Source organism: Pyxicephalus adspersus, chromosome 3, assembly GCF_032062135.1.
Source record: "Pyxicephalus adspersus chromosome 3, UCB_Pads_2.0, whole genome shotgun sequence".
Classification (NCBI taxonomy): Eukaryota; Metazoa; Chordata; class Amphibia; order Anura; family Pyxicephalidae; genus Pyxicephalus; species Pyxicephalus adspersus.
The window spans coordinates 123,244,978-123,268,565 of NC_092860.1; the positions used below are offsets into that span (position 1 = coordinate 123,244,978).

General features: G+C 38.1%; 2 protein-coding genes across 7 annotated transcripts in view; one reads left to right on the forward strand and one right to left on the reverse strand.

Annotated features, from left to right (window-relative positions):
- LNX1 (ligand of numb-protein X 1) overlaps positions 1-14,731 on the forward strand; it is a 118,472-nt gene extending 103,741 nt beyond the window's left edge. For all 4 annotated transcript variants that reach the window (XM_072406237.1, XM_072406240.1, XM_072406238.1 and 1 more), the window contains 2 exons: positions 6,289-6,447; positions 8,317-14,731. In XM_072406237.1, coding sequence (XP_072262338.1) covers positions 6,289-6,447; positions 8,317-8,452 — 295 coding nt within the window. In that variant the 3' untranslated portion in view covers positions 8,453-14,731. The remainder of the gene's footprint in view (positions 1-6,288; positions 6,448-8,316) is intronic.
- Positions 14,732-16,374: 1,643 nt separating this feature from the next.
- FIP1L1 (factor interacting with PAPOLA and CPSF1) overlaps positions 16,375-23,588 on the reverse strand; it is a 37,351-nt gene continuing 30,137 nt past the window's right edge. For 2 of the 3 annotated variants that reach the window (XM_072406244.1, XM_072406242.1), the window contains 2 exons: positions 18,484-18,639; positions 16,375-16,712 (listed from right to left, as the gene is read on the reverse strand). In XM_072406244.1, coding sequence (XP_072262345.1) covers positions 16,568-16,712; positions 18,484-18,639 — 301 coding nt within the window. In that variant the 3' untranslated portion in view covers positions 16,375-16,567. The remainder of the gene's footprint in view (positions 16,713-18,483; positions 18,640-23,588) is intronic. The other variant, XM_072406243.1, reaches the window with a different exon arrangement.

Sequence of the window (23,588 nt, forward strand, 5' to 3'; positions counted from 1 at the left end):
TGTGATGAGGTTATGAGTGAGGAAGTCATTAGTAGGTCATTGGAGGAGCGGAGAGAGCGGCAGGGGGAGTATTTTTTAACCATGTCAGAGATGTAAGTGGGACAATAACTGTGTAGGGATAATAGAAGAACCATGGTCAGTGTAAGCCCTATGTATGCAGGTAGCCCCCGAGTTAAGGACATTTGACATACGGATGCCTCCTTTATACGAACGGGGCTTCCCTGCTCGCTCCTGTGCAGGATGGAGGCTTGATGGGGGACCGTTTGCATGACTTGCAGAAGAAATCTTTTGCACAGACAAACTAAACACAGCTGAGCTTGTGGGTGATCTTAGGGGGGTGAGCTCTTTCTGCAGCCTTTTGTATCTCTTTAATTTTTTTTTATGCTTTGTTTGTGATTAACTCACAGTAAGGATTTTATACAGTGCCTGACACCACGCTGCCTAATAATATGTTGAGACAAACATCTGTCTTAATTGCATTTATTAAAATAATGTACCTGTTCCGACTTACATACAAACCCAACTTAAGAACAAACCTATAGTCCCTATCTCATATGTAACCTGGAGACACCTGTAAATGTAAGGGAGGAAAGAATTGTCTGCAGTAAGCAAACTCTTGAGTATGGGGAGAGTAAACTGTGGTGGATTATTTTTTACTGTGTTGAGCACCCAAGAAAATGATTCTTTCACTTCTATTGGTGTGATCCACTGTTACTTGCAAAGGTGTCCACCATTTCTTTTGCAACAGACCTGCTTGAAGTTCTACCATACAAGTTTTTTGAATGCACCCATAAAGCAAGATATCAAGTGCCACTAGATTTGAGAAGCAGGTGTTGCCATCTTTTCTCCCTCTGTGGTTGGAAGAAGGAACTTATTGTCAATCATGACAGTAAGGTCATCCATACCACCCACACCTGTGTAGTGATCCTAAAGTGCCATGATGTTTCTTTTATACACAAAAACTTGATGAAAAAAAACATGTCAGAAGGAAAGAATTTCTTTAATCACCATTTCAGTTCAAATACAAAAATATCCACACCCACAAACTTATAGAATAAAAAGTTATTTTGGTCTAGGAGGTGCCAAAACATATTTATCGTGCATAATGGTCTTGCAGGCTTCTTACCCATGGTTCCCGTAGTGACTATCAGTTCCAATAGTGTCTCCTCTTCTTCTGTCATGACTCCACCTCTCTTCACAATATCATCACGTACAATGATAGCAATATACTCCCCTAGCCGCTCTCTTCCCTCCTGTCCTACTCAATGATCTAATAATAACTTCCTTACTCATAACCTCATCACACGCATGGCTCCAAGACTTCTAGAGCTGCCCCGACTCTCTAGAACAGGGGTGTCAAATTCAAATACACAGTGGGCCGAAATTAAAAACTTAGACCAAGTCGTGGGCCAAACTTGAAAGGTATTGATAAAACAATTAATCTCCATAAGAAGAAACAAGAACATTGATCTAAATAATCAATCTACTGCATATTACTGCATGCTCTTCTCATGTGTTCTTGTTTTTTCTTTTTTGAAATTAATTGTTTTACTTTACCTGAAAATGCAATGAAACCAAGTTATTTGCTGCATTAATTTGGTTTCACATTGCATTCTCTGGCACAGTAAAACAATTAATATAGCAATAGCTCAATGATAATTCCTGATGATAATCCTGCTAATTCCTGATTATTGATCTTACCTGTCAGTATAAACTCCGCGGGGTCCACGCATAGGCTGCTGTTCAATAGACACGAGTGCCGCTACTACATTTCCCAGCATCACTTGCGTCTACAAAATGCGGGGCCACGCAAAAGCAGAAAGGCCGCTGGTCTAGAGACGCGAGAGATGCTGGGAATTGTAGTCGCGGCATTGTACTCGCGTCTATAGAACAGCAGATTAATATGAATTGCAGCTGGTCCGCCGTTACTACGGATTGCAATAGCGGTGGGCCAGCTGCAAATTTTTGTTAAGAATTCTTTTGGGGGCCAAAAAAAAAAGGTCCAGAGTTTGACACCCCTGCTCTAGAATGATCTTGAACATCCTATTTGGCTTGCTCCTACTTTCTGCTCATATAAAAGAGCACTTAAAACCCATTTTTTCAAACTTGCCTACCTGTCTTCTTCTTGAACCCCACTACTCACCCACCAAACCATATCCCCCCTATTGTGTGCTACTTCCCCCACCTTTTAGATTGAAAGCTCTTCTGAGTCCTCTCTTCCTCCTGTGTCACTGTCTACCCCTATTTAATGTACAGCGCTGCATAATTTGTTGGTGCTTTATAAATACTGTTTATTATTATTATTATTATTATTAATATTATTATTATTATTATTAATAATAATAATAATAATAATAATAATAATGGCCCAGCCTTGTTGTTTAGGACCAGTTTACAGTTTTAAAGGACTTTTAAAAAAAATTGTAGTTACAACTAAATAAATGTCACTAGTTTATAATTTGGAGTGTTAGTTTTATTAAATTAGTAGTTTTATAACTTTTGGTGTAAACTGCATCTGTTCTCAAATCTAGCCTCGGGGCAAATCAAAATATTGAGTGCAGTATTTATGTTGTACACATCTATTAGACTACATTAATCAGAACTGTCCCATCACAACTAGGATCGCTGTCTCCTCCTATTTTATCATCATCAAATGTATGAGACTCACTCTGGTGCCTGGTGACCCTAAGTGTTAACTTATGCGACCTTAAAGGCCTGAGATTCCACATCTGGAATTCTTTTCAGTGTTCCTGCCAAAATGTGCATTACACAGTGAAAGCAAACCATTTCTCAATAACCTCAACTCATCATCCCTCCTTTAACGCACATCCTTTTGGGACCACTTATTGGAGGTTCCAGGCTGTAAATATGGTGTCCTGAATTTATAAGGAAAGTTATACGTTGTTTTTGCTGTAATAAGCTCTAATACATATGATACAATTATTATCTGTGCATTTCTAGTTGTAATACTTGGACAAGCTGCATTGTAGCCCCTCTGTGAGCTATACGATGAAACAAAGAAGTCTTTCACAAGAGGGATGTCCCGCACTGTTCATTTATGGTGTTCTGGGCATTGCTGAGGTCAGGTTCTCCTGGAAAAGAGTTTCTGTTTTTAATATGTAACATGAAACCTTTTATTGTGTTTCACTTTCTAATGATTAGACATTCATGAGTTCTTTAACTTTCCAGTTTACCACTACCAGGAAAAAATAATGGGATGAGCCTTAAAGAAAATAATTTATTAAAATATTACACATGTACTTCTAATTTTGTCCAGTTCTAAAGAGCGGAGGCATTCCAAGTTTCTCTATAATTGAGTAAAAAATTAGTAAAGTTTAGAATCTTTGTCAGATTCTGATTGCAGTCTGCTTACCCATTGGGAGGTTTACCTATTGCTTTACCCCACCCCCAATTTACTTAACCCCTAGTGCTGCCTTGTGTGATATTGGGCCTGGTTTATTAAAGAGAATTTGTGTTATCCAGCAAACTTGGAATGGTTGTCTTAAAAATCCTTATTTATTAGTTGGCAATGAATTTAAGCCCTGGACTAGATCCATTCTAGATTTGCTGGATCACCCAGGTTCACCTATGATAGTCTATCTTCTCCAGTCTTGGGGAGCTTTATAAAGTATTGGAACAAGAACAGAGTTTTTTCCTATGTTGGTTAGACTTAATACATAGAATTGCATTTAGTGATAAAAAACAACCTAAAGAGTAACTATATGTGACCCACACACATACAAAGTATTTGGAGAATTACCAGATGGGGAAGTTTTCTGCTTCTGCTGGTTATCTCTATGCATGACAAAAATGTATAACTTTTCTTTTCAAGTATTTATAAATCGTGTGGTCGTTGTCAATCATTTGATAAGTGTAAATTCTAAGTATTACTTTTAAAACAAAGATTCAAAAACCCATTTTGTAGTTGTGTTTGCCGGTAGCTGTGCACCAGTCATGCATACTTAGGACCACTCGTACCTTTTAACTAGTGTTGCTCAAATTTGCCTTCATTTGAGTTGATTGCAGTGAAGTTGAACAGAGTCACATGCTCAGCTTTGGAATAGTCATAGCTAAACTTAAGTTGGGTTGTGAGCCACTGCTTGTTGTGTAAGTAACAGCCTCAAAGGAATGTTGCTCAGGCTAATTGAGGTGTCACAATGTCACATCTAATTAAACAGGTTTACCATTTAAATAAAGAGTTTAGAGAAATAAGCTGTAGTGCAGTATGTAAGCACATCTGTGCCTTAAAATAGGATTATATTCATCTCTTTGCGTCTACACTAATGTTTCTCAACCAGGGTTCATCTATGCCAGGGGTCGGCAAACTCCCGCCTTTAGGCTCCGGAGCCACGGGTTGCCGGCGGATCAGCCAGGGGGCCTTAGGAACTATCGGAGCCGCAGGAGCTCCGGTGCCGCCCCCTTGCAGTTGCTCCCCTATTTACCGCGGCCAGGGTTGATACTTCCGCCGCCACAGTAAATAGAGAAAGCTCCCTGAAGGTGAATCCCTCTCCTCTGCAATGCATACTGGGATTTCACTTCAGGGGGAGTTCCCTGGTGGTGGGCGGAGCCATTATGGCGGGTCTGGCCTAGTGTTCTCCTGCACACCCCATAAATGGCCTAGTGGCCATAAAACTTTGCCAACCCGTGCTCTCTATGCTAAGGGTTCCTTGAGCAATTTATGACTTTCAGTTCAGTTACTAATGATCTTTTTGGGGTGTCATGTAAGGGTGTCATTCTTCCTACTGACCACCACACCTTATGTACTGTGATCTGTGGATATAGTAATTATAGAAGGGGTTCCCTGAAGGCTTGAAAGTTATTTCAAGGGTTCTCCTATGTTAAAAAGGTAGAGAAATATATTTTCCTGGAAGCAGTCACACCTTCCCTTCCCTTTACCATCCAGTGATTCTTTGCCTAGGTTTTGGGTTTAGTTGGGCTTTAGGTAGGACTTATCCTGACTGTATATCTCTTTTATTTTTCAAGCATTCCAGAGCCACAAATCATTATTACTCCTCATATGGATAGTATTAGAAATAATAGTCATATGGACAGTGTTATTCTTTTTTTCTTATGACATCCTTGATATATATTTCTATCGATAATTCCTGAAAATGGCACTTGGTTGCCACAATTGAGGAATCCCATCTCTCTGGAGATCTATGTGTGTGTTATTTTAGTACTGCCGCTTGATGAAGACCACAGGAGGTTAGAGGCTGGAGGTCAGGCTCTTTGTCATGCCTTCAATTCCTAACAGGTTACATATGTAAAATGCATATTAAATTAATAAATGGTAAAATGCTCTAAGAAGTTAAACTGTGCACATCATACATAACTAGTAAACATGTGTTTATTGATGGCTGCTTGTTGGCTGTGAAGAAAAATAAACTTTAAAATAATAAAGTAGGCTAATGCATTGAAGAAGAATCTACTCCCTGTATTAATATTAGCTTTGTGTTATAACCCCATCATAATTTTAGAAAAATTTGACCTTTTCTGTAACAATAAACATCCAACTGTCTGTTGTTTATGCATAAATTGTGTGGATATTATTTCAGTTTAGTATTTCATAACTCTGCAGTTCTGGACCAGAAACAAAAATTAACCTTTTATGTCCTCTTCTGTCTTTTGAAACAATCACTACTTCCCACCATTACATATCTCCCCCTTGTGTGTTACTTCCCCCACCTCCTAAATTGTAAGCTCTTTGGTTCAGGGTCCTCTCCTCCTCCTGTGTCACTGTCTGTATCTGTCTGTCATTTGCAGCCCCTATTTTGTACAAGGAGTTTGGTGGTCTCAGGGGACATGTAGGGGTGGGGGGTGAAAGAGAGGGCAGAATCGAAGTTGATACCAAGACAACGTGCCTGAGGGAAGGGATGAATGAATGAAGGAAAAAGCCGTGTTAGTGTAATACCAGAGAGGAGGATGTTATATTAGTATAGAAATATAATTTTAACAAAAACTTTGCTTCACTTACATCACATGTAGATCAAATGCTTGATATCCGGTCTCTAACTATTGGGGGGAGGTCTAATGCAACATAGCCAATATCTTTTTTTTTTTTTTTTTTGTAAAATATTTAGGTGTTACCTATTTATTAACTGCATCCATGATGATTCAGTGATGACGGTGCCCCCTTACGTTGCGTATAAATAAAAAAACTCAAGATATTATTGTTGGAAGCTGTGCATATAATGTAAAAACTTTGGTCCAATCAAAACAGTAACACAATAAAAAAAGATTTTCGGGTGATTAAAAGATGAATAAACACTTTCATTTCTCCATATTAAGGTATTTATACAGCTGCAGAGAAATTGTTCTGAGGAGGAATACAGCAGGGAGTCTGGGCTTTAGCATTGTAGGAGGTTCTGAGGATTGCAACCGGAACAAACCATTCTTTATTAAATCCATCCTAGAGGGCACCCCCGCTTACAACGATGGAAGAATCAGGTAATTCATGTTGCTTCCTTCTTTGCATGTCTTTGTAAGTGGTATTAGTTACAATCACATTTCAGCACTGAATTTCTTCATCTTTGTACAAACAGTACACAAAGCCTTGCTTGAAGGGACTTTTTTTCTAAACCTATGATATATAACTTGTTATTAATGAATCCATTGTCTAATACAATTAATTCACATATGTAATTAGTTTGAATTAATACAAACCAGAAAGAAGCGAAACGTCACACAGATTTTAGTTTTAGGTTTGGTCCGACCATCTCACAACATGTTGAAATCGTGACCTTTAACTGCTTAGAGACCGGAGCTCACATAATAGAACATATACGGGGCACAAATTCTCTTTGCCCCAAAACACTTTGTCTAAAATAATTGTGGTTAGTGTACATTACTTTTTATTTATGACGCTCAAAAGCACTACAAAGTGCCACAGAGCTCAGGAACCTACTCTGTATTATTTCACAAAGATATTTTCAATGTAGACATTTCCAGTAGAAACCTCCTCCATTGAACTGTCCTAATATTGGTAGTCATAAGGCTTATGGTTCCTTCTGGCCTTTACCACGGGTTGACTAGCTAACCAAGTAAGTTGGGTCTCCCTCCAAACGTTACTTCATAGCCATACTGATGTATTTCATACTTTGAACTAATTGGGGGTACAATATCAGAAAGGGCTATCGTACATTCAAGTGAGGTATATAGAACTTTATTAAGGTTGTATCTCTTGGACTTATCAATAAACCATAAGAGACTAGTGATTTTCATAACCAGACCCACCAGATTGAAGAATACATTTCTTATTCCTTGGATTCATGTTGAAAAGTATTACAAGTACAATGAGGGGTTAGCTCTTGAAGGTGACTTCAGAACTGTCCAAGTGCCCATGCTGAGCCTGTCCACCAACAAAAGCTCCTGGAGTGTGAACTTAAACGTCAGAACTGGGCCATGGAGCACCAGACGTAGGCTTGTCTGATGGGTCATATGTTTCTTTAAATCATGTGGAGGGCTGGTTGTGTATGTGTCATTTACCTGGGGAAAAGATGCCAATATGCTGTGGTATGAGGCAGTGTGACGTTAAAGCTTGTTGCCGTAAACCACAGGTCATCTTCAACGGTCCTGTATTGTCTAAACCTTGATAAATCAGGGCTGTTTTGTTGGGACCAAGGGTGCATACACAAAAATAGGCAGGTGAATTTAGTGTTTTGGTTGATCAGTGTATATATGTTCTGTATATTGTGTTTTGCACTTAGGAGATTCATGGTGGAGTTGCCTCCAGCTTTTCCAGCCACCATGGTGCTAGGTGATAACAGGATATCATCATTTTTTTTTCTAATGGGCAATTTCTTTTTAATCACAAAGTTTTTCCTAACTTAGTCTACACTGATTTTACTTTTAAAATGCCCAATGCCCATACAGCTTTCGTGTTAGAGTTTTTTCACCGGGGCATTTGGGGAGTTTATATGTGTTTTGTGGCATTTTAATACTGTCCAAATGCTGCAACCTATTAAAAAATAGCCCAAAAGGCTTCCATGTGAACTGGTCCATTGGCGTGAATGTGAATTTCAAACATGGGTGTTTACACGGTAGGGAAACAGTTTGCGTATTCGAAGACTTAAGGAGAACTTCCCTTCTTCGTCCTGGATGTAATGATGGATCATCCAGGTCCCTGAGTTTTTTTCTGTGTGAAATATCAGTTTTGGTATAACAAGATACGTTAGGAATGGTTTCCAGAATAGCCTAATAATATTAGCATAAGTCAAGGATTTGAATCGGGGTCAGCTGTGTGCATTCTACATCTCTTTGGAGTGTTGAGTTGTTATCTTTGCCCTTTGTCTAATACCCCTGTTCTTTTACCTCCAGGTGTGGGGACATGCTTCTGGCAGTAAATGGAAGATGCACATCTGGAATGACCTATAGCCTCTTAGTAAGGATGCTGAAGGAATTGAAAGGAAGAGTGGTACTCACGATAGTGTCATGGCCTGGATCCTTCTCGTAGGCAATGTGACACTATTGCTTCTTCTACATTCCACACTTCTCACGTGTTCTTACAGCCGGTATTAGTTTTTTAACACTTGCATTGTCTGTCAGTATTGGGTATAAACGGCTAACAATGTTATCATGCATGCCAGAAAATGAGCTTTTTAAAATTCAGACATCAAGCACTTTTACACCAACCTTATGTGGAAAATAACTGTATAGATGTTGTCCGTTTTATTCTGTCTGGCAGATTTATCTGTGTTTTACTCCAGTATTGACTCTGTTGAAGCTGAGTGTGTTGTGTATTACATGACATGACGTGTACATCATCCAGCTTGTACTGTCTGTAAAGTGTAACAATGTGAACAATAATGTGGAAAGGCAGTTACTAAAGCCATTGCTATGACTAGCGGTGGTGAACTTTGTCATTGTTACTTTGTCATTCTTCATTACCTAACTAATCTGCAAAGTAATGCTTTCAAAAACTCTATGTCCGGTACTTTTGCTGTGCAATCAAAATATGGATGGGGTTGATTACTTTTTATTTGACAAATGAAAACCAGGTAAGATGAATATTGCAGTATCATTGTGTGGAGGTTATATAACTGTGATTATAAGAAGACCGGGTATGAAATAATGAACAGATTGATGTATCATCCCCAAATGTTATATCACTTTTTTTATACTTAGGTGTCCAAAGGAATTGTATGCACTAAAGATGTAAATCTAATTTTTACAAATGTCAGCTACCTTCTGATTGGAAAAGCACTCCTATACTGGTGCTCAATATACAAAAATCAGTGTTGGAGCCTTTCCTGCACCAGCAACAATACTGCAGTTAACTGACCAAACTTCCAGCAGTTGTAATGGCTGATCACCCACAGTAAAAGGCTCTGATGGGAATATGTTTAAAGAATAAAGTAAAAAGTAAATGTTAAAGCATCTATAATTGCTGTGCAATATAATTACCTCCAAAGTCTGTATGGTTAAGTAAGCTTCAAATCACATACAAGAGGGTGCTAAAATAGTTCTCGACCTGACCCACTTCCCAAAAAAGCAGAATTTATCACTATACCTGAAAAGCGTATTATATTTTATTGGAATGCACCAATTTGCAGGAATGTAGTGCTATTTTATACATTTTGTTTAAATCACTAAACAAATCATGTCAAGGAAAAGTGTGAAGTTTTCAGGTGAAGTTCCTAAAGTTCCTGTTCCTGCAGCAGAAAAGTGTATGATACAAATATTAAATCACAAATGTCCTTCATACTTAACTGAAGATATGTGCCAGTGTAGAAATTTTAAGACAGAAGATGCAGCAAGGTCTGGAAAACATTCAACGGTGTTAACGCGGGAAATGGTTGATCATGTTCATGACCTTATTATACCAGCTTAGTAAATCTCAGCTAAAACAATTGCTGAGACAATAGACAATCTACAGGGAACACACTGAGTTTATTAGTTATGAGCAGTGGGGTATGCAGGAACTGTACGCGAAGTGGGCTAGAGTGGCAACTTGAAGTGATATCAAGTGGTCAATTCCAAAGTGAAATCAGTTTTAAAATAATTTTATTTTTTTTTTTCAAGCGACTAATCTTACGACTAAACAGACCCTGCCGTTCTCATCGCCTGAAAAGACCCAAAAGTCAGCAGGAAAGGTCAGGGCCACCTTTTTTGGGGATAAGGAAGGTAGTTTTATGACTATCTTCAGAAGGGTCAAACATTTATTGCAGAACATTATAACTTGCTGTGCCAAATAAAGAAGGTGTTGAAAGAAAGATGAGAGAAAAGCTAGGGATGGCAGCACAAGAGCAACATTTAAGTGACCAGATATCAAAATTATTTACAAGGGTTAAAGAAACAATTTGGTACAAAAGTTTACCTTTGGAGTTAATACATAGGATAGCATGTAAGTTTCAAGGCTTTAGGTCATCCCATTTTTGGTCAGACCCAGAACTTTTCAGCACCCCCTTGTATTTTAACAAATATATAGGACTGTGTTTATGCTGATCTCTTCTACTTTTTTGTCACTTATGGTTTGGATGGCCATTGGAGGTCATGTGATGAAGCGTTTCAATGACAACACTTGAAAAAAACAACGGTTCCTTATTTGTATTTGACAAATAAGAATCAAAATTTTACCTGATTAGGCTGCCTAGTTGTCTGGATGGATTTGCATACATGGTACAATTTGGGGAAGATAAAGGTGCAAAATGATTTAGGTTCCCATGACAAAAAGGTGACTCACCCAGCAAGGGGTTTGATACTACTGTGTGTTTTGAACCCTATATGTAATTTGCATGCTGTCCCCTTACATTTATCAAGGTTCCCAGTGTCACCTTATCTACAGCACAATTTTCGATTCTGCAAACAGCTATGGTAAAAACAAACAACATGATGGTATAACGGCTGCCCATGTACAATAAGCAAATAACACAGAACTAGCTCCAAGAGGGTGACACTCATTTAGAGATGGTTATAGGGTAGAGAAAATTGGGCAATTGCAGAACCCCTAACTTCTCTAGTGTCCCAATTAATAGAATGAACTGCTGTGCATATTGGGCTCTCACTTACTTCATATCTGTCCAGGGCCCTATTTTGTCTATGACCGTCCCTGCTCTCAGTATGAATTTGTTGGAGTGGGTGGTCATTCCACAATAAAATCTTGCCACTGAAATCTTTGAAACATGATTTTGGTGAAGTTAGCCTCTAAATATCAAATATGGACAATTGCATTGGAATAATTATAGCTTGAACCAAACTTAAGCCTCCCTCCCACATTCTTGCTACTAGTTAATGGGGACCAGTATAACTATTTTTTCTGCTGTACTTCATCACAGATCACAAATGACTCCAAACCAGGAAAACAAACTGCTTATTTTTTACGATCCAAATGTCCAATTGCTGCAGAAATATAGAACTTTATACTCATGGCCACATTTATGTACAATTTTTTTAGTCATTGACTATTCACGGCAACTTTTCAGCTGTGTCAACCTACTTGGAACAAAACTGACCAATGTCTTTAAAGATGTTTTTAATAGAAAGATCAAGGGAAATCTATACTCAATACTACATACATTCCTTGGTGAACTAACCACTAGTTTAACATTCCTTTAGAAAATGTTTTGACATTCAGGGATATTGAGAACCAAATGTTCATCAAACAATCTCAAGTAATTTAGGTGTTTGTGTGTATGTTTTCTATCTTCATTTCCAGTAACAGTAAATGGCACCAGCGCATTTAATCTTGCCAATGTTTTGTTGCACTTTATATATTTACACTATCCATCTAATAATTGTCCCATCTAATAACCAGTCGATGCCCAAATTAAATACTGGGATGTGAGACAGTTGCTGTTGAAAATCTTCTATATAGTAAAGACGTTACTGCCTCCAGTGAAAGACTTTTTTAAACGTTTAACTACAGCTCATTCTGCCCTGGCCCTAACATGGTGCCAAAATATAAAGGAGACAACTGTACAACCATGTGGATTGTAATAATAAACAAAAATGTGGATTGCTGTTTTATAAACCTAGGCTGATTTGTCATTCCAGTATACTACAGGTAGGCGTGTGCATTACTGCCTAAAAGGGGTAAGTTAGACCTACCAACAAAGAACATCTCACATATTGATTAAAATAACTTAAATCAATGTACCCTCTTGTTCTAGCTTGTAGTAATGCAATTTGCTCATCCCTTTGTATCTCTTCAATGTCCTACTAAATTTGTAGTCCGGTTGTAAAGATAATATATACCAAATTGCCCTACTGAGGCATTTCATATATACTGCCATATATTGGTCAGTGATGATCTGCCATAAATAATAAATATATTTGGCCATCAGTTGCCAGAAGGGGATATTTGCTGTTTATTTTGTAAGATAGACTTTTGAATAGTGAATGGTATAAAGCCAAGTAGTGTTTGTTTCCTATAAACTGTACTAAGTAAAATGTTTTAGGTGATTAGAGGTGAATTATATTAGGTGAATTCATTTTACCTGTTACCAATCAGACTTTGATCGAATTTAGGTTATGTTTATTCAGGAGACAGGCTGGTTGAAAGCCATTCTTTTGATCGCCAAAACTGAAATGCAGAGCAATCTTCATACCGTGCACTAATATAAGGTATAGATGCAGGAAGGATATCTTGTTATATTGATGGTACAGTATAGCATGGCAATGTACTAAGAGCATGCCCAGGCTTTACTGGCCTGGTGTGAACCTTAGTAATGCGAAAAGGCCGAAACAATTGCTAGAGCCTATCTTGCTTTACATTTTGCATGAATACAAATACACACAGAAACCTGAAGTTCAATCCATATCTGGCTGCATACTTTGTCCTTCCTGACACTGACTAAGCGTATGGGATGAAGGTGAAGTGCTTTACACAGCAAGTACCATCCATCATGTAACACCAAAGAATACAATATCTTAAACTGTGTAAGGAGGCACCAAACAACTAGACCTATGGTGCCTGTCATTTTAACAGAAACATAACCATATCATATTTGCACATTAGTGATCCACAGGTCTATAGATGGTTACAATGCCAACAAAGTTGTCCTGGCAGACAGAAATGTTTGTAAAGGGTTGTGTTATTCTCATGTTACTTTGCAGCATGAAGGCAAATGCAACTACCCTGATTTCTAAGCCATTATCTATAAACAAAACTGTGTATGTATACTAAATGTAGAACTATTAATGTGCATTTTGTGAAATTTTATTTCATCGTTCCCACTTCCATTCCTATTCTTTCTGGTTGTCTTTCGGATAAATTTCCATTCCATGGATTATCACAACTTGCTTAGAGACCTTACACGGTAGAGAAGGAAGGATGGGTGCACTTTCAATCAATGGTCCCTACCTATATCACTATACCTTTTTTTATAGGTATAGATTCCAGTGATTGCCCAATGAACATCTCAGGGTGCAACGGATTCCAAAGAATGGACATTGCTTACAGTCTGCACTGCCACCAACCTGCATATCATGCTGGATGAAGGATGTTATTCTAGGTGCCTTTATTAGAAAATGCATCCATCCTTGAAAGATGGTCCGACACTTGTGTGCTCACTCCAACAAGGTCTCGGTGTGTTGACAGCCAATAAAATACATGCAATGTCTTTTATAGGGCCCCTCAACAAGCTAAAACAGACAAGAACTTTTCCTATACATGTACTTCATAAAAACAATAGCTAACCTTTACATAAGCCTTGACATGCATTAACATGCTAAGGTGTGAATGGACCCTAATAGAAACCTGTTGAAAGGAGAAAAAAAAACAAAGGGTTGCCATTTGTGTCCTCTTTCTAGAAAATTGTATTTTCTATTGAAATTGAAGTCATCATACCATTCAATACTGTCACAGAACAAATTTGAACATTTCTGATCTGATTACTCAGCGGTGCAAAAAATACTGAAAAGCAGCATTTTGTAGTCAGTGATCAGCAATGACATACTGCGTATTTTTCTTATGAAAGGGTTTACTTTACAGGACAAAGTGGCCATGACTGCACAACACCATATCCAGCTCTGCCCCAGCAGTCATGTATTTAGTTGAGAGATCTTTTACAGACACACTTTTATTCCATGAAGAACACTAGTTTTAAAGGTCACTGACATGTTGCTGAGAGCTATGGATGCTTTAATAAAGCATACCCAGTATCAGATGTGTATCCAAAAGTCTACTGCTAAGTGCTTATATGCACTTCTGACACTGATAATCTCTGCCTGTTTTCTATAGCTATGTAATACCAACACTGCCAGGTCATCAAGGAAGGGCACACAGTGTCAGAAGCTTACAAGCACTAGACCTATTCGAAAAGTATATGGTGAGGGACTGAGCTAAAGGAACAGTGACTAACTACATCACTGTTTACAGACATATTGATCCTTGCACATTATTTCTAAACTAATAAAAGAACAAAATCCCCAATATCACAAAATGTGCCTGATAGTGTTTTCAATACAGATCTAAAGGACATTCCTTTCTGTCTAACACTTTTTGTCTTTACCGGTGTATTTTTTTAAGTCTGTCTCAAATTGTTAATTACAGATGAACTGTTTTGTATTTGTGATGTGTACATTTTAAATAAAGTGATTTTTTTTTTGACTGGTAACTGCATGTCATAAACCATTTAAACTATTTTTCTAATCTAGATAATGGCTTTCTACAAATGTAACTGTTGAATATTTTTTCTCATGTGTTAACAAGATTATTTTTTGTAAAGTAATGTTTCTTAAAATGTGTAAAAGTGAATAAAATTATATTTGCTGTCAATAAAAGTCAAGTTCATATATTTATGATCGTATTATTCATAGGATTACAACACTGAAAAGGCATAATTTGAGTGGTTTTTTTACTTTAAAAAACAGATTAAAAAAAGGAGGAATAAAAAGAGAACTGTTTGTGGAACGCTCCTACTCTCCCCTTCCCTAACAAGGTTGTCACATTGTGATAATCCTCTTACACTTGTGTGCAGGAATGTATTTGATTTCCAGAAATTGAAGATAGAACAGCAACCAAGTTTTTTTATTTGGAGGACTCATGTAAGGGTGACGGCTTCTTCTGTTTTTTTCAGTTTTTAACTTTTCCCACCTGGGGAAGATGGAGGCACATCTTCACTAGATGGGAGGCCTTAAAGTGTCACCGATCATTAGAGTAATGAAATAACAGCATCTGCTAAAAGAAGGACTTTGACATGAATAAGACAACATATCAATTTACAATGCCAAATCAACTTAATTTCAGAACTGGGGGCCTACTTAATAGCACTTAAGTACTGTTTGCCACTTTTAAAGTTTCTTTGCCCAATATTGGGGTCACAGGATATTATGATGGTCATAGACATAAACAGCAGTAGCAGCCATTTACCAAAATCAGATGTGGTGATCAGAGTGTTATTTAAACACCAGTTTCTATTGTAGACTAGAATTTGCCAGTATCAAAGTGGTGAATGCCAACTATCAAAGAGTGCCAATCAGGCTGATCACAAATTGATAAATCGGGCAGTTGCCATCATTTTAATAATGAAAATAATACCATTTATGTGAATAGAGTAAATTGACAAACAGCCCAATTTGTATATAAATCATGCCATATTTTTAATTAGGTCTGTTCGTACCTTGATGAATGAGCCCCTAAGAGTGCCTTTTTCAGGTCATTATACATGCAGTCATCCTTTAAAAGGAATCTCTTAGGTTGTTGTACCGACTCGAATTACTTTATATACCTGTGTACATGTGTGGTCTTTTCTGGTCTGCACACTGTTCGAGGTTGGTAATAGGTAGCTGGCATATCCATATGGGATGAAGAGATCATCTTGTGTACTTCTTTTTGTACATACTGTGCTATAGATTAGTTCATGCACAGGTTCTACAAAACTAGCAGTTCCAGTTCAAGCTCTGCCCTGGACCACACTGGAAGGGATGTAGAAGTAGTGCATCAAAAACACGTTATACTAATATTCATGTTAAAAATTGACATTCATGTCAAGAATTCTGAACAAGCTTGGTTGTAAAGACACCTGGTTATTCATTCATTTTAAATGGCATCTCATCTTACCAAAACACTGCAGCACAGCACAAGCAGTGTGCTGCCCTGCTTTTAAAACACAGCATGCACAATTTGTTTTCTGTGTGACGTGCTGCATTGCAGTGAAAAGGTTGCCAATGAAATGTACACCAGAGCAAATTGACAATGTATTGCCTTTTCAAAAACTTAGTGCACAGCCACAGTTGGAACAAGTCTAAAAAGAAGAGCTGGTTTAACATAAATTCTAATAATAACTCAAGACCTGGCACAAGCAGAGTGAATGTAACTCTAAAACCCCCTTGCTTATACCATCAACACCATTCTAATTGTATTTTAAACTGGCTTATGACAAACCAAAAGAACCCTTTAGGATTAAAATATGTATAAAAAAAGTATTACCAAAGCATGAAAAAAATCACTTTATTTTCCCCAGAAAAATACAAAACAAAAATTCCAAACAAGAACATGCTAACAAACAATTACTGAAGAGTAATTTTTTTTATTTATTTTTTTTTTACCCTGAAAAAATATTCCTAGTAAGCATCCTGGCCACAGATCATAAATCAAACTGGTAAATTGGGGATTGGTTTTGAGGGATTAATCAGCAGATGCCTCAACACTCTCGGGTTCAGGGGCAGGCTCACTACCTGCATCTTTTCCTTCCTTGCTTCGTTTAGATTTTTTGTGCTTGTGTCTTCTATGGCTGTCACCTTCTTCACTGTCATGACGGCGCCTGCTGCTGCTAACAAAATGGACAAAAAAATGAGTGCGATAAACCACTTGACATTAAATCAAAGTGACCAAATAGTTAGAAAAAGGCGACCTGTAGTCATTTTTTATTGACATTAAGAGTAAATTTGTTTAGCCCCTGCTTATTAATCATGTTTAAATAAAAATTGTAAATTTAGCAACCTTTTTAATTGTGTTAGCACAAATGACACCTGTTAATTGGTTAAAAGAATGTACAAAGAAAATTTCACATTTAGGACTGCTTAGAAACTGAAGGTTTTACAAAGCCAGAGGTTCCTAATTTTCCTGTGTGTCCCAGGTATGACGGCTTTGTATAAGAGCTCATACAATGATTGTGTCAACAGTCCATTCATAGTACATATTTCACAACACAATTACATTGGGATGTGCTAATGCAAATACATATATGTCCATCATAATGCATAATATAGGTAACAGTCTGCCAATTTATGTCAAAAGGTTCAGGCTCCAGGACCTTTAACCAGATACTGGTTTCACTACGTAGTAAACACCATACAAGGACACACAGCAGGATTTCAGAGGTTTAACTAAATTTGTCCATGGTTGGCTAACTTGAACAAAGAGTTAAGATGACAGCCATTTTAAGATTACTTTAAAAATGTCCTCAAACCAAAATACAGACACGAGACGGGGAGCACTCTGGCCTTTGCAGCGCTATGTCCCCGGTTCGTATCCTGGCCAGGCCACTATACGCATGAGGTTTGCAGGTTCTCCCTGTGTTTGCGTGGGTTAACCTCTGGGTACACCGGTTTCCTTCCACAACCCAAAAACATGCAGTTAGATTAATTGGCTTCCCCCCCAAACTGATCTTAGACTATAGTAATAACTGGTAGGGACATTAGATTGTGAGCCTCCTCTTTGAGGGACAACTAGTGACATGACTATGGAGAGCACTGCATAATATGTTGGCACTATATAAATACCGGATACTATTAATACTAAAGACACAAACTTGTTAATATCGGCCCTTACTAAAACATAAAGCATTTTACTCCTCAATTCTAATTACCTGTCAAACAGTAAAATTATAACCACTACCAACCCAAACACTAACATTTATTATAAACAATGCCCTGCACCTTTTTGAGTTAAACATTGTGAGCAGAAACTAAGAAAGAAATAACACAATCACTTGTGTTAGTGTAATTATCTTACAAAACGACCAATTAAAACAAGACATCAAAGAACATTTTTCTGAGAATAAGGAAAAAATTATATATATCTTGTCAGATGTATATTTTTAATACGTGCTGCACTAACAAGTGGAGAAAATGACTAGGAGCATAATAAGTCCATTCTTCTACCATTCCTCAAAGAAAAACACAAGATAAACATTTCTAGATTTGGGTCCAAATATCCCTTCATCGCATATTGCCAGAATACCAAAATAATCTAAAATCTGACCTTATTGAAAAGTCACCGATCAAATGTTCCTGGGCTTAGCATGGCTCAAATGTTACAAACAAGCTTTAAGTTGGTGGTAATTAGGCATTGGGGGAAGAGATCTATTAATCATTATAGTAATCTACATCCAGCTTTAAGATGCAAAGAACAAGCTTGTCAAATCAACATTTCTTTATATCATGAGTTATAGTCCACTACTTGTCACGCAGCATCATTTAATGAGCTAAGCTGCTAAGTGCAGTCATTGAATCCTCCTCTTCCTCAAGATCACAGTATAACATCTGTAAAATAAGAAACTTTATGTAAATTTAACTTTCAAAATAAATCCTCCACTTTACCTTCTTGATGATTTGTGACGTGAGGATTCTTCCTTTTCTCGATGCCTCCTCTCTCTATGTCGTTCTTCCTTCTCTCTGCTGATCCTCTCCCTATGGCGTTCATAGCCCCTTTCGGTTCTATCCGCATACTCTTTATACCGATATCTTTCTTCTTCACTGTGAAAAAATGTGGACGCACAATAAGATCACACCGAGTCACAATTCACAAGCCGACACTTTTTTTTTTTTTTTTTTTAAATCAGGGATATCTTGGTGAATGAGGGGGTCACGGCTGCACAGACCTCTTCTGAATAGCTTATGGTACCCGGACTGCTGTGGTACCGAGACCTATTGTCAGACCTTAAACTGATGGCCTAAATTCTCCTAGACGTCAAAGGCACTGATGCCATCGATTTACCTCCACTGCCCTCTGAACTGAATAGAATGATGGCCTCAGACATTATATATTGGTGCATCAGACTTTGTGGTATAGTGCAACAGACCGTCCAGGAGCTTGCTGATGCTCTGGCTCAGGTCTGGGAGGAGACTCCCCCAGGCACCAATTAATAGCTTATCAAAAGCATTCCCAGAAATTGATAGGAGTTCCTCCATGCATGTTTTGGTCATACAAACTACTGAGCCATATTGTAAGTTTTTGTGATCAAATTCCAGTTCAATCATTTTATGTTTTTTAAAATTTGTACTTGCACAGCCATCAGTGGGTTAAAGGTTTTGGTTTCCATTGATCATTTTGTCATTTTGTTCTCAATGTATATAGGATATAAATATAAAATATATAATTACAAAAAAGAGCATGGACTGGATAATTACATGGACTGTAAATAGCCTACTTTATTACAGTGAAGCCTGTTGTACTTATTGGAGGCCAGAATGTGTCCTGTTGAGCTGGAGGGTAAGGACCTGTGTACGGAATCACTTTTTACAGAATGCCATTCATATACCAGGACAGCGTTGGCCAATTTAAGGCAGAAGCAAGCTAAGGGGAATGGACTGATGCTGCAACAGCTTTTAAAGACAATATTCTCCACAAAACATTTGGAGGCTTTTTAATAGAACTTTAAAATTAGCAAACTAGGACCCAGTAATAAGGCATGGATGTTTGGCACCCATCCTAAATGCTCATTTCCTATGCCCATGCTGTCATAGTATTGCATAATGCCTACTGTAAACATTTTGTGTTAAATCCTACCGAGCTGTCGGATCCTGGAAATTGAATTGCAGCCTTATGGCTACATACAGTTTGCAGCAGCAAAGTCTTGAATATGGAGACTAAAACATCTGCTCTGATTCCTCAGCATTGGATCTTGATGTGAATTGTTGTACCAAAAGTAAACGGCCGTGTGGGACAAATAACTACATAAAAAGTATTCCTGACAGCTAGACAACCGAGAGAAATATTTTGTGTCTGCCAAAATTCTAATTCTAAGAGGGTAGCTGACCTGTACCGTATACATATTTATTCTTCTCATACATCCTGCAATGTCACTTCACATACATATCTGGGGAGAACTAAACAAAGGCTGGAAGGACAACAATGTTTTCATCACGAGCAGTATTCATGAAGGTAAAGTCAAAAATCCAGTTACAAAATTACAGCAAATGATCTAAAACTGGAAAAGTAAAATAAAACTACTGCTAAATATAACAGATGCAGATATAACTATGAACAGCCATGTCACAATTGTCTGCATGTAAATAAATACTAACTAAAATACTAACTAAAAGTCTTGTAAGAGGCTGGACACTGCTGCCTACAGTACAATTAGCATCATAACCGCACATATGTATGACTATCAGAATGCATAATTTCATCTCATATTTTCCAGGTCTAAAATTTTTCCCAAAAGCCATAAAAGTAAACAAGTCATGTACACTCAGTATTTTTCATTTTATTATATATTTTAGTGGCTACATTGTCAGAAGTATATTATTAGACACAAAATGTGTGTGTGGTTTAATCTTTGCAAGTTTATAAATGGACCTTTTGTCCCTTTTTATTATTAGTACAAAATCTTTAATTTATAAATATTACTTTAGTGTTCCTCCCAGAAAGTGTATTCAACTGGGTGGGTAAAATTGGGCGGGCCAAGACACTGTGAATTTGTGTCAAAAAATGTAAGTGTTCCCATTAGTTTATGCCATAAGTATCCAGTAACCTCTATTATTTTGTCAGTGTTTTACCTACCCCCTATACTTTGTACCAACTTTCTAATGCCTGCCCTGTTAGTATGTTCAATTTTTCCATTCTATGTATTATGCTCCAACTGTCCAGTGCTGTGTATTGTGACCCAACTTCCTAGTGTTCGAAGTTTTAAGAGTGTAATGCCTTGTAGTAGTGTAATGCCTTGTAGTAGTGTAATACCGTGATCAATGTGGTGTAACAAGTAAGGTTTAGTTCACATTAGCAACAAAAACCTGGGCCATTTACTGTTCCGGAGTGACTACTTGGCAACTGCTAGGCACCTGGAATTGGTAACAGGTGATAAAATGTTGGGCTTTTTCAGAGCTAGCAATATTTTAAGCAGCAGTGGTTCCTGGCGTGAGGAAGGTGAAATGCAGCAAATCAACCTTACTGCCAGTGTGAATCCACCTCAACTTCAGATGTGTCCCATGCTGGCTCAGCTTCCCCTCTTTTTTCTGATACTCATTGTAACAGCCAGCGCTGCCTTGCACTGCACATACTTGACATTGAGCACTTTTTTACATTATAAGAAAGCCTCTGAAAATGCATGCACAGAAGGAGCAGCCCACAGCCATCTGGGATATGTGACACAAATATCCCAGGAGGCTGCGGATTTCACCCTCAGTTTTTAACACCATGGCAGTAAAGACTAAAGGGGAGAGGTCCTCCCAAAAACAGTGTAAAAACAAAAAAAAAACAACACAGATTTTATCATTATTTAAAAGGGAAAGTGACTCTTTTAATGTTAAAAATGTGGAAATGCTTTAATAGCATCATACATGTAATAGCAGATAAGGGCAGGACAGCCAGTGTCCCCCTCTCATCACTGCCAATATTCAATAAACCGTTGGTCGTAATGACTTGAAATGTTTAGGAAACACCGTGCCCTCATAACTACTAGTAACTAATTTCTTTAAAGACATACACGCTGCCACTGTAAAGAAATTGGGGTTAAAAAAAAAGAGAAGCAGACAGGGTAGCGTTTGACAGTTATGGATATGACAGGTAGGTATACATTTAAAGGCCCTACCCCAATGGTTCATGCTATGTAAGTGGCCCCGGGGGTCCCTAATTTGCATTTTCAATTTAGGACTCCTAAGCATATTTTCTTTTGAAACAGCAACCCCAATGTTGTATTTTCATAAGACTTGTGACCCCCATATCTTGCAATTCCTTTAAGCTGCTATTTTGGTTACTAGTGGCTTTGAGGGTCCCCCGTGTACCCTGAAACTTTCAAGTCATTACAACATACAGTTTAGGTGATATGAAGGTTTGTACATCTATCAGTTGCTGCTGATTACGCTATTGTACACGCCAACTTGGGCAGATACATTTTAGAAGCAGCTTTTTTTTAATAGAAATCGCAGCTCGTGCTATCAGATATGGGGGTGGGGCTGCTAGTGTGCCACTCCCATCAAGGCTGAACTGTGTGCTGATCTCTCCGCCCACCTCCCACCGGCAGAGGCAATCCTCCAAACGGATGACAGCTGAGCAGTGCAGCCTCACCGGGATCCATCCAGAGCATTGGAGCTGCGGAGGGGCGGGCGGGGGAGGCATGGCAGCCGGGAGGAGCAACCGGCTAAAATCTTCTGGGGGGAATTATGGACTTATATAGGGTACTTTCACAACACTGTTTGCAGAACATTCTGGGTTACAAACGGAACAGTTAAAAACCTATATAGAACAAAAGATTGAGGGCACTGAATGTGAATATTCCCAAAGCACCTGTACTTGGCACACTCCCCAGCTGCACATACTCCTTTTCCTTTACTACCCAGCTTTGTTTAATTGCTTCTCAGCTATGGGAGAAAAGAAAAGTAACCTGTACCTCTATGTATGGGGGACCATGTGACTGTCTTTTGTCCTACATAGCAGTACTGGAAGTTGGGAATGGGCAGTTCTTTAACGAGAGAGCAACCACAGTGGGGGGAATAGGAATAAGCCACGTATGTTAGACAGAATAGCACAGCAGTGAAGTATAATTCTGTGGTTCAGTTATATAGAAACCACATTGTATTATTCATACAAATAGTATTAAGAATTATTAAGTGAAAAAAGAACTTTGCATCCTTGTACAAACATCGTGGTATAAGGTTGGCTGGGTATAGAAGGCACCTGTATAATGTAACCGTTACCCTTCTGCTTAGAAAATCAGAATGCAGCTCAGTTCTGGAAAAGACGTGCTCCATTATTTTGGAAATTGTCAGCCTACTCTCAAAATAAAGCATTTGATGTGGAAAATATATGTATCCAACACTAAAAACCAGCATACAGCTGAACAGTGAATAAGACCAAAATCGTGGTACATAACCTCATGGTTGTCTTTAATCACGGCAAGGGCTGGCTTATTTGGGAAAAGCCATATGGCAGTGGTAAGGAGAGTGGACAATTTAAACAGAAAGGAAAATAAAATGTTGAGGCCTCCCCTTAGATGCCTCAGTGTTTTCATAGCTGGCTGAAGCACAGAGACTTGGCGTAGTCTGCATACCATTAACTCCACTAAGCTTAACTATTTCAGGGCAGAACACTTTACAAGGACAGGCATCACAACTGGGTTATGAAGCAATGTTCTTTACATTCTGGATGGGAGTCAAAGTGTCTGTTCAACATATGCGAGATGGTTTCCTAACTTCAAAACACTCTCCCTGTAATTTGTAACACAAGACGCACGCCATTTACAGGACCATAACACAGACTACACAGCTAAAACAAAAACGTACTAGTTAAGAGCATCTAATCTGTATGTTGATATGAAGCGTCTACCCATCACCACAATGTATTTAAAGAAACAAACCTCATAAGTAAACACTGTAAACAACTCTAAGAAAAGGCAACAATGACTCCTAGTGCTTTCACTCAGCAATGTGTTGGCAATCCTTGACTCCTAGTCCATTTAATGACTACCATATGGATACTTCCAAAT